The sequence below is a fragment of the Sinohyriopsis cumingii genome, unplaced genomic scaffold, assembly GCF_028554795.1.
Source record: "Sinohyriopsis cumingii isolate HCF-2022 unplaced genomic scaffold, ASM2855479v2 utg000229l, whole genome shotgun sequence".
Taxonomy (NCBI): Eukaryota; Metazoa; Mollusca; class Bivalvia; order Unionida; family Unionidae; genus Sinohyriopsis; species Sinohyriopsis cumingii.
Window position 1 is genome coordinate 7012197 of NW_028315879.1, and position 12751 is coordinate 7024947.

At 35.3% G+C, this 12751-nt stretch overlaps 1 protein-coding gene across 2 annotated transcripts; it reads left to right on the top strand.

Moving 5' to 3' along the window:
* Positions 1-3902: 3902 nt before the first annotated feature.
* On the top strand, positions 3903-8914 carry LOC149774499 (sex peptide receptor-related protein 2-like). 2 transcript variants are annotated; one of them, XM_089945153.1, is made up of 2 exons: positions 3903-4961; positions 5856-8914. In XM_089945153.1, exon 2 carries the CDS (start codon positions 5891-5893, stop codon positions 7091-7093), a length of 1203 nt encoding a protein of 400 aa, XP_089801279.1. In that variant the 5' UTR covers positions 3903-4961; positions 5856-5890; the 3' UTR covers positions 7094-8914. The 2 variants fall into 2 exon arrangements, with proteins under 2 accessions (XP_089801279.1, XP_089801278.1); XM_089945152.1 differs by having other exon boundaries at positions 3904-4956.
* Positions 8915-12751: the final 3837 nt, after the last annotated feature.

The following is a 12751-nucleotide window of genomic DNA, read 5'->3' on the forward strand; positions in this document are numbered from 1 at the left end:
CAAGGATTTTCCTGTTTATCATCCTTTATGTAATATCCACTGACGGTCATGCATACAAATTAATTAACAAAAGAAGATATGTACATGTGCCTGATATATGAATAAATGATATATAGGCGACAAGGAATAGTAACGCTGGGAGAAGAAAAAGTAACTTCCGCTCTATAGAAACACACTAACCGACTAATCCTCGCTGCCTAAAAGGGAGAGGAAAGAAAGAGAAACTGAGAGGATGGGTGATGTAAATAACCTTCCTACTAGGGGATCATACAGATATAAATCCTTTTAATTTTGACCCAAAGAGGGCCATCTGAACAGTGCCGGATTAAACCCTGTGGAGGCCCTTACGCAGTTCTTAAGCAGTCGAAATCTTGCCCCCCCCCCCCGCAAATTATCTCCTAATACGTTTTATCAATTCCGTTTTTGCCGGGCCGCTAAACGGCGTGGAGCCTGTGGGACGGTGAATACTCTGTTTGGTAATCCGGCATTGCATCTGAAAAGCATGCTAATTTATCATAGCTAGAGATCTTGGAGTTGTCTCAAATATAAAACTTAAGTTCACGAGTTCTGTCACATTTTATCATTATATACTTCATGGAGTTCACATTAAATATCTATGTCCAGAATCAAGCGCATCTGTTTTCACGCCAGTAGTAGACATACTCGACAACATCGTGTTCCACTAACATTGGCCACTCTAATTTTGTGAACTTTGATCCCAGTAGAATGTCATGTGATGAACATCGATATATTCTGCAACGTTGTTCTACACTGAACAATACTTTCACACGGAGAATGTTAAAAATAAAACAGTTTCGTAAGTGATAAATGATACATGATGGTAAACAATGGATGGATGGATGGATGGATTGATGGATAGATGAATGGATGGATGGATGGATAGATAGATACATAGATACATATATAGATAGATAGATAAATAAATAGATAGATAGATAGATCAATCGATCGATAGGTAGATAGATAGATATATAGATAAATATATAGAAAGAGACATATGTGTAGGTGTACATGTTTATTTCATCCAAGAACAAGCCTGTAATCATGTTTAACAATCCTGGTATATTTCGAAAAAGAAAGGAATCGCTTGAGAAAATATAAAACTGATTTTTAAACTAAGTATGTCCAATTTAGATCGAGACATGTTTTAGTCAGATTTGAAGTTCGATTAAGATTAATGTCGCGTTTTTCATTTCAAATCACTCTCCTCGATGAGCAAACGGACTACATACCAATCCGAATTTCCGTATATAAACATTTAAACAACACAAATATGCAATGAATATATTAAGTTCAAACAAATGGAAATATCAATACAATTAGTTACAAGAAGTTATTATCTTCCTGAACTTGGATTGGAGCGGTAAATACATTTTGAATTTGTTGCTTAAAATATCGATATTTCTGCCGTTTCGGGATAGTTTCGATACTAGTTGTCCAATAGAGATGGTGATTTTGATTGATTTCTGTGTTTTAAATGTTAACAGATAGATGCGTAAAAAATAAAACAATGCTACAGTGTTAATAATAACCATTTCCCGTTGTTGTTGTCATTTTCTGCGCTGTGATTGCATTTTGTCTCGAGGGTTCGGTTATGTAACCTGTCTTTAGGGGACTGCGGCAGGTTTGCAAATCAAGGCCAATATACCAGACTTCTAACGCATTCATGATGTTGTTTTTTACCCGTGAACGTAATAAGATTCAAGTAAAACTATTGAGCCCCAAGTGAAATGAGTGGGGTCAAAGTTACTACTACTTACGTCCAAGACAATACATTTCTATTTACGAACTCTTCTTGTTTAGAAAAAACAGGAGGAAAAGCCATTTTCTAAAATAACTGATAATAACGTACCGTTGATGTTTCAATATATAATTATACTACGGATTTCTCTTTATCTTTCAGTCGTCATCGAGCACACTTCGGAAAATTTGATTAGTGCGCGTAAATTTGGAACTCCGAAAGCAATCACGATCAGACTCTTCCCCCCTCTATATTCAATCCCAACTCTAAATAAGTGCATATTTTGATATTTCTATATTTATTTATGACGGTTGCGATTACAGTTATATAATACAACAACAGAACACTGGCGTGGTAAGGTTAGTTTAAGCGTGATTCCTTTTAGGATAGTATTGCCCGAAGGAACATCATTTCCACTGATGTTAGGATTTTGGCATCTTGGAATATACCTTCCGCTGTAGTTTCGTGTCTCTTGGTAAGTATGCATATAGTAAGTAGAAACTTCTGAAAATGCTGCAAAGCAAACGCAGTCACGCGAGGCTTGGAAGAGCCGTTATAGAAACCCGTATACTGGTATCTCGCCGAGGATCAGCATATCATATGGCTATGCGTGACTAGTAGCCGCTAAATGATGTTTAATGGAGTACCTCAAATAACAATTCTTGTCGCTTTTGGAGTGCAGTGATGAAAAAAATCGTGAAACAATGAGGTAGTATGCAAATCCTTTTCTCATATGATGATAATGATGACGAGAAACGTGAATTGGTTCCATTTTGTGTGACAAAATCGAACGAAACAATTGTGATATATGTCATGAGCATAATACCCGCCTTGTAATGATATATTTCAAAAAGTATTTTATACCAAATCACATTTATCAAAGCAATATCCAGATAAAGAGAAACTTACAGTATTATGAATTGAATTCAAAATAATCTTAAAAGTTAAACAAATTTCTATTCAAGTTCCAGCGAATCGAATGTTCGGTATGAATTTCAGATCCTCGAAAGCACTTCTCTGCCAACAGTCATGATACATTCATATGACATTGTCCATATCTTATCTGTATAATACACAATAGTCCTAGAATAATATTTGCGTCCAATGAGCACATTGTGATTCCATCAAATACTGCTAACAAATGTTTCCTCTCAAGTAATATGTAAACACAACATTAAATGCTTCTGAAGAACAAAAACTACTACAATAAGAATATAATAAAGAAAACTCCAGAATAGGAATCCGAAATAGGTATGAATCCAAAATAGGAATGAACTGATTGTTCAGTTTTTCCGTATATACAACTTTAAATCTCTATTAAGAATATATGTGTCACACTATCCACCATGTCACATAAATTCCTGCTCAATCAAAATGTTTCACAATGCTTACTCAAGTGACCTAACTCGTCGATTCTCAGTATCTAGTGTCTAATCATAAATTGCCCCAAACATGTCAACAGGTTTAATGTATATTTTGAATTTAAATTTTCAACACCTATTTGTAGCTTAATATCTATGAAAATATAATCTATACGAATGGATAACAATTAACTAGTATTATTTTGTTTATACAAGATTACTACATTACACAATCATGAAGAATAAATTGCATACAATACAGGCAAAGTCCTGTACCAAAGATACAGAAATATTGATATACATATAAAAGATTTAAAGCACGCTTTAATGGTATATGTATGTGCAGATCAAACTTATTTCTTGGTCTAATAAGTATTCAAATTGGTGGCAGTATTCAACTTCATCCTCTACGGTGATAGCAATATATAGCAGTCACCACCAGCAGATTTCGCGCATGCTGACTGTTCGTGGAGTGGACTGATTGCCGAGCTCTTGCTAAATGTTCCTCCAAGAGGTCGGTTCAACAACCCATAATTTGAACAAGAGCTGACACGTTTTAACGTGCTGTAACATGTTTAAAATATACTTGTCAAATTAACTATAAATGTAATATATATTGGTATCGTACGTCCTGAAGAGAGACTCTTCGTCTAGTTTGAAACTCATATGATTCTCCAGCCAGGAGAAAATCTGACATTATTTTACATGGAAATCTTGTGTCATACATACTATGGTGCTTATTGAACATGTATGATATCGACAGTCTTTAATTCTCCATAGTGTTAGATTTTGCAATTAATCAATAAACGTATGCCGGTGTGCGTGAACAGTATCATCTCATTTCCGTGTGCACACGATTATTACAAAAAGTATTTTAAATTCATATTTTTCCAATTTTATTGAAAGGCCGCATCATTTGATTTGGGCACGCTGGGGACGGCCATCGCACAGGAAACCTGTTGTCCATATGACAACAACCTGCCTGTCTGTTGCACGCAGCTTATCGGCTGCAATCAGTCCTATTTTAAGAGCTCTGATGAGGTCTCGTCCCTTACGTGCCGAAATAGTTCGTTTCCTTTATTTTCGTCGAAGGCGCCTTGGTTTGCGAGGATATTATCTTGTTTCTGACAGCTACGTATTTGTTATTCTTGTCAAGAATGAGCATAAATTATTCATTGGATAACCGTTTTTGCACAGCGCTTTTGTCATGTGATCGAGGATGATATTGGCTTTGGACAGAAAGAGAATCTCGTGTTATTTTGTGGCAGCTTTATGTTCTTCGTATTCCGACTAAAGTTTCTACGGGTATCAACAGCCGACGACAACACAGCAACGCGATTTCTGGGCCAGTTGTGATGCAAAAGCGAAGATTGTTAACAAGTTGAAATGTCCTTGTGTTACATCCCCACACATATGGTTAGATTGTTTTGTTCTTCTCAAAACCACATTAAAAAAAACATAACGCAGTTATTACATGTTCCTTGTGGTAACAGTGGCAACCATTGTTAAATTTCTCCTTATGTCTGTTTTCTCCCCGAATGGGAACTTTCCCTTTCAGCCAAGAACACACGGTCATATAAATCCCTTTAACTACTGAGAGAAAGGCTGAGTGGGAATTGCCACTTTAATAGTTCAGGCATGGAACGGGGCATGTTAAACACAAGTACTTCAGGAATGAGACACTTTCTCATATATACAAGCGCCTGTGTCAGCTGGATACATTGTGAGATCTTCAGTTTCGATGATTCAAAGAGCGTCGCTTAACGTGCAACTGTTGGAAAATTATTTAAAAGAAGACACATCATTCCGAGAAGCAGAAACTTTTTACCCGGGGTAAAGTATGAAATGCTTTCATTATACATGCGTTAGAATTATGCCACTGTTTGCCTGTTCTTTGCTAATTAGATGATATATACGTGCTTTGAACTATAATAAAATAAATAAGTCGAAACATTATATTGTCATGGGTGGCGAAGTCTCTCTTGACAATATCAAAATACTTGATACGATGCTAAATAAACGTGGATTTTCTCCTGAGTACGTTTATTTAAAGACAGCAAACGTAAATTTCCCTGACTTTTCTATATTCTATTGTGTCAACACTTTGTTGACAGGTTAACCGTGTTACTACACCGATAATACTTTTACAATGTACTACAATGACACGTACCAGTATTTATTATCTAGGTAATACTCTGTGTCATATCTTTTGTTCAAAATAATTACTATTAAATACAGAACTGTTTTCCTTAGTACATATTCCATGCATATTGATACCTGGAAGATTGATTTGGGTATGGTCCTATTATCGATGGGCTTTCTAGCTAGACAGCTATCAAATCATAACACTTACAATTAATTAATTTAATATTTTAATGAGTGTGACTTTATTCAAATTTTGATTTTGGTTTACAATCAACAATCATCCACGACAGGACGTATCAAATGTTGATAATCCTAGAGATGCATGTGGTGAGAGTTAACATCTATTGTCTACAAGATTGTAGTATTCAAGTCAATACAGCTTTTTATATTCGTTTTGTACTGTTTGTCGTAGGGTTTATACCGAATTATATATATAACTTCACAGGAGACTGGGATGTTTTAGAAAGCAATAACCGATGCACTTAATATCTTTGTTCATCTTTTTCCAAATGTTTATGTATTTGTCATATATTTAATGGAACGAATTCTAGCTTTGACACTATAGTACCTACTTAAACTATTTTCAGACTTGGAAAACATTCATACAGCTCAACGTAGCCAGATGTCACATAAAAATGGCAGCTTTGAGATACATGAGGGGTATGATATGCTTCCAAACAGTGAGATATCATCGACAAATGCCTCTGATTATTATGCGGAGAATGGTAGCCAAGACAATCAGACTAATAATTCTGACTTTTATTTTGAATTCTTCTATAAATTGCATGATTTTGATGAGAATGTGTATGTCTACATCTGGACGTTTCTGGTCATTTTAATGGCGTTTGGAAATGTGCTGATCGTAGCCGTTTTCGTCCGAAAAAGCATGCGAACAACCACCAACCTAATCCTTATTTTCATTGCAATATCGGACTCACTAACTGGACTTGTGACCTTACCTACGTATATACATGTCTTCACCAGTGGAATGCACGGATGGGTCAGTCTGAATGAAGGCTGGTGTGAGGAATTTATGATCTCTAAGTTTTACATTTCTAAGGCTTTCCACACTGTGTCCATATGGCAGACATTGTTTCTTGGCTTTCAGAGATTCTATTTCGTCTGGTTTCCATTCAAAGCAAAATCTTGTTTTACGACTCGCCGAACTTTCATCGCAGTCACCGTCATCACTATCTGTGCGTTCGTCATCCATACTTACCATCTTAATAAGAAGAAAGCAGACAAAACACAAGGTTTCTGTCAGTGGGTTATAGAAGATCCATGTGTGGAATCTTGCACCTTTCTGTGGATAACTTTGCTTCTTGTGAATATATTGCCATGCGTGCTATTACTTGTCCTTACAATCTTAATTATCCAAAAGTTGTTTCATGCAAACATTCGAAAAGGGTCCATAAGTGCTGAACAAAGTCGAGTGAGGGACCAACAAAATAAGAGAGCCTCCGTTATTGTGGTCTACATTGTCATCATCTTTCTGATTCCAGAAATCATATACGGTATTTTTCTACTGGTGACTGTACTCAAAACGCATAGCGGTCAAGAAATACTGCCACTAAGAGAAAATCGTCTTTTCCATGTTGTATACGAAATTGCCTTGTTGATAAGTTTCCATGCAAACCTTTGGGTCTACATAATTATGAACAGACGTTTCAGAGACGAGTTGAAATCGATGTTCCTAGATAGTATCAGAAAATTGCTGCCAAAGCGTACCACCGTCCCTGTTACTACTGATTCAACGGAAACGAGCCAGAGTCAATCCAATAGCACAAAGAGAAAGGATGTGAACGAACAATCTACCTTTGTGTAGATCTACATCTTTTACAGTAAAGTAAACGTTCTTCTGAAAACATCCATGCGCAGGGTTCAATGTCATATATTTCTGTAAGATGCTGCATGACCCTTTAAAATAATTCACATTGGAAAACATTACTTCTAGACAAGCGGACGGATGAAAGAGGATATAGATTTGGCTTTTAACAAGGGATGGACACATCTCACTGATATTAATATTCAATCACATGGATAAATGTGATAACCGCTTGAAATAGTTTGCAAATAGATAACTCCGCAGAGTATGTATTTGCAGAATTGTGTGGTCAAGCAAAGATATCAACACAAACGAACGTTTAATTTTCTATTACAACTGGATAGAATGTTGAATATATTGTTATGACTAATACAGGATAACATGGAAAATGTCGAAAATGCAAAATTCGAACACAAAAGAATACCAGTTAAAATTAAGTTTACAGACTTTTACATGCCGTATAAAATAAATGGAAACATTTTTAAAAAAATCGAAAAATATAAGAAATTATTTAATAAACGTTGATGGGTCTGGTTTAGGAAAATCGTAAGATGTTGCTTCTGCAAGCAATCAATTATACTTGTTCTTAATTATTGTAATTGTAAAAAATCCTTGTATATGTATGTATGTATGTATGTATTTACGTATGTATGTATGTATGCATGTATGTATGTATGTATGTATGTATGTATGTATGTATGTATGTATGTATGTATGAGGTACGTACGTACGTACGTACGTACGTATGTATGTATGTGTATGTATGTATGTATGTATGTGTGTGCGCGAGTGTGCTGTATGTATATTTGTCTGTAGGTAAGATGCACATTCATGTTTTAGAATGTACACTATGAACTAAACACAAACATGACATGTATGTATATATGTATAATCTTTTGCGGTAAAGTATTTAACTATATTGTACTTGAAATTAGCATTATTCGGATGTATTTCGTAGATTATGTTAACACATTATGTCCGTTAGTTACTCGAAACAATGAATTTTATTTTATGCTTAAAAGCGTTTTGGAGTGCTAAAGTCTATAGCAGCATGAAGTAACTGATCTATAGGACACACTGTACTAATTATACGGAAGTACCGTGAACCAGTCTAGAAATGGTTTGTTCAAATAATAGAGTATATAGTGGTTTAGTGATCCATACTTGGTTAATAATGAAAATGACAATTTTATTAAAAATTTCTTTTAAGACCTTATCCTATCCGTAATTGTTTTAGACAAAATTATATTGATTCAATTTTAGTATTTTTATAGGCTTGATTTAGGAGTACTCAATAATGAAAGTAGCACCTGGTTCATTTGGTGCAGAATCAATAACGTGTGTATCATGCACATGTAGATTATAAAAATGCCGCGGGTCATATGGCGTTCTCCACATATAAGCTTGCACCAGGGATAGTTGTGCATGGAGAAATATGTCTGATCAGCAGCACCCAGAAATTTTAAGTTATTGAATTTTGAATATTATGGTGTTTCCATATGTTTACTATGGGACTTGAAACAGTACCGTGAGTCCTCTAATGCTAATGTCGGATGCTTATACTGTATGTTGTTTTTTGTTCATTTGTACATTTGTACACAGAAACTATGAATAATAACATAATTCTTTACCTAATCGGATGAAAAAATAAACTAATACATGGGAGAAACAAAATGGAAAAAATAAAGTTCGTAGTGGGATTCGAGCATGCTTCTCTTGCCTTACCTATTTATTCCGATGTATAAAGCGATTGTCATCATGACAGATGACATTTTGTCAATATATGTTAACCACGTATGTTCAATAAAACGTTGCAAATAATTTGAAAAATCAGTCTTTTGGAATATGCACTTTCTCATCGATCACATACAATAAGAATTGTATTCATAGATGAACATCTGGTTAGTGTGAGTGTCTATAGCACTCGAATACACGATTGCATTTATATGTGTGTTTATTTTGCAACGTTTAGTTCTTACCTTATACGTAGTAGGTTTGAGGCCATAGAGTCTCAAGGATGTTAGCCAAGGATTCAAACGGCTTCATAGCCTCACAGAGAATGGTAATGTTAAAATGGTAATGGGGTAAAGGCTTAAGGGGTTATCACTTCCAGTTTTTGTTTTTAACAAAGAGAGACAAAGAACCACATATAAAATATACAAACAAAGATGGATATGATTGAGTAATCTCTCTCTTTTCTAGAGATGTTGGTGGTCCTCAAAACGGTCTTTGATGTTTGTTAACTCAGTTAACATAAGTGGCGTCACACCGTTATTATCTTCGTCCCCAATCGTTGTCTCCCAAGTAATCCATACAACAAGAACCTCGTCTCTCGCCATAGATTGGTCTCTTTCATATAGTTTTTCTCTGTGATGCGCGTGATCGAACATGATGATCTGATTGACATCAGATAGAGTCCTGGTTAAATGCATCTCCTAAATATGTGTTTATGCCTCTATGCTGGCCGGTGTGGTGTACATCTTGACGATGTTGAGAACATATGAAATAATGGGACAATGCTATTTGTGTGTATGTCTCTCTGTGTGTGTGTGTGTGTGTGTGTGTGTGTGTGTGTGTGTGTGTGTGTATGTGTGTGTGTGTGTGTGTGTGTGTGTGTGTGTGTGTGTGTGTGTATTGGTGAACTTGCGAAGACCTGATTTGGGATGCACACCATTATTTCGAGGACATTACTGTTTTGTGAAGACTTACTCACCAGTCCTCGAAATGATAATCGGAAACTGCTTGAAAATGATCATAATGATGAACGTGTTATTATGAAAGTCCTCATAATGTCGATAATGGTTCGACAGACAGTTACACTTGGTGTGTATACAACACACAATTTCCGTTCTTCCTTTGGCGCTTGACTTGTGTGTAAACGGTTAGTCAATCAGAAAGCGTGTGATTTCTGACTGTATGCCATCCAATCAGATCATCATTTCTGTGCAGTAAAACTGTAAATATCTTATACCGATAAATGCGACTCATACTAATAGTTACTAGTATTATTAATGATTTTAAAAAAATAGTTTTGTAATAATGGTAAACAGGTGATTCCATCAGAAAGTACTATATTTTATGCCAGGTGCGATTGATATAGTGCGGTGATTTGGTGTGTACATTGATTTTATTCCTTCGAGGATTAATACACTTTACTATTGGAAGATGGCAAGACGCACTGGATCAAACTCTTAAGAAACAAAAAGAGTTTTTATAAAGTTGTTTATTATATTCGTCTTCAACAGCTGTTCGTTCTTTCATTCGTTATCATCAGTGACAACTTGCTTATGTCCCGTTCCACCAATGAGCTTGATGCACAGAACATCGTTTCATTACTCATATTTAACTATCAGTCATACGCATAGTATACAATATTATTATTTTATACTAATGTAAGACTGATAGTTAAATTATTAGCAACGACACGAGCCCTGTGCGATGGTCTTGATTATTAGATTCTCATGTCACAAACATTTCACATTAATGTCATAAGAGCGGGTTAATGAAGAAGTTGATCTCTCTCTCGATCTCGCTCTTGTCCGTTTCCTTTTCAACTTGATTTTTGAGAGAATGAGAGAGAAACAGAGCAAAATTATCTTTTAGTTAAGTAGAAGACTATTGTGTTTTGTCTTTTTCTTTTGTTATACAAAGTAAAAACATTATAAAAAATTCAGATAGGCAAGGAAAAGAAAATGGAATACCTCAGTGTAAGTACCTGATATCTCCGTCAAATAATCAGTTGGTCCCTTTCAAGCTAGTACAGTTCTCACTCTATATGATACAATATATCCCCCAATATAAGATAAGGCTCTGCACATGACAGACTCGTTGATTAACAAACTTGGTTACTATAGTCTGAATATACCTCCCCGTTTGTTTGTACTATGCTACCGATGTCAATAACGGAAATCTTTAATGTGATAAACACTGCACATAACCTAGTCATTTCCTTCATTAAATTTCTAACCTGACTGTGACCAGAGGGGCAATAACACTAGCATCCTCCGGAACTTTCATGCGTAACGGTCTTTCCATAGTATTACTGCGGCATAATGTGTACACTATGGGCGAGTCTCTTATCCTCACACAACATTGTGACGTAAATCTTCCTATTTGGTAACTGTTTGATAATTCCGTAAATCACCATAATAATGAGAGTTTAATTTTGAATCTTTTTGCACACATGAGAATATAAACTGTATCGCTTGTTAAATCCATGGGAAAGGCAACTTTGTAGCTGTCATTCATTTATGTTGCTTGATTCGGCATTGCAAATATTGGAAGCAGTCGTCATAGTATATAGTATTTTCTTCATATGCACAGACATGTGTAGATGTGGATACACCACTGAAAATGAACTTGTCCAGGAACTGGAAATCACTCGCAGTCATGGTCATCTTTTACACTGAAAACTATCTTTGGAGTGAAACGAGCAGAAGATAACTGTTTAGGGCCACCCTGGGCATAACTAGGTTTGAAACTATATATCAGGAAATAAAATGATTAATTTCATATCATCTTTGATCTCATTTGTGTTTTTATTATTTTTAATTGGAGGGGGGTTTACAAACAAAAGGTAAGATATATTCAAACTAGTTTAAGCTCGAGTTAGGGAACTTGATGTTTTTACTCATTGGGATGGCCATGTCAACGTGTAATATATCAGAGCACATTAAAATTAACACGAATATTCCTGCAGAAAATTAATTCCCAAATTTGGAAAACTCTGCATATTGCTATATATACCTCTACACTTCCATACAAAGCTCTAAAAACATTATAATACTTAGGACTATCCCATGGATATATACGGTAATCAGCTGCAACTGGTTATGAGTCAGCTGTGAGAATGCAAATATCATTAATGGCCACAATATTGCTTACATTAGCTTACAGTGTTGACAACAGCTTTATTTGGCAAATATATATGTTGTAATATTTGTTTCACGTTGTGTTCTGTTACAGTGATACAGAACTATGGACTATTATATATGGTATCTCCCTGCTATTAGTATCACACGATTAACAGTTGGCCTAGATTTAGCATCTTAAAAAGTCATTGTCCTGTGCCATAAATATATAACCGCACACAGAGCTAGGTAACATTTGAACATAAACATATGGTTCCCACAGACAAATCTTGTCTACGCCATCCATAAATATATGGTTTCCAAACTACTCGAGATGGGATTTAAAACACACTTCACACCTTCACACAAGTCTAGTACTCCCCGCGCCATCGTTGTAATATATGCTTCAGTAGAAAACTATGTTTTAGAGTAACAACAGTGGTACATAGAAAACTCGAATTTTCAAGGTAAGTGACACAACAAAATCACTTTAGCATCCCTAAAGGTTTTCTTATATGTATCATAATTTTGATTGGGGAAGACATTTTGTCTTCAAAGCAAAACCAATAAAATTTGCGGAAAATCATAATGGTATTATAATGAATTGTTTTCCTGTTAGTAAAAGAATAGCCATTCAGATTTCGCTTTTGACTCGTTTTTAAGAAAAGTAATGGATAATGTGCATATGCAATTCATTTCTCTAGAAATGCAGATAATCGGAGACAAAGACAAAGTTACAGAAGATTTTAATTTCAATTTATAATCATTCATAACTTTATCCTCTAATGAACTAAATTTTGTAGGTCAG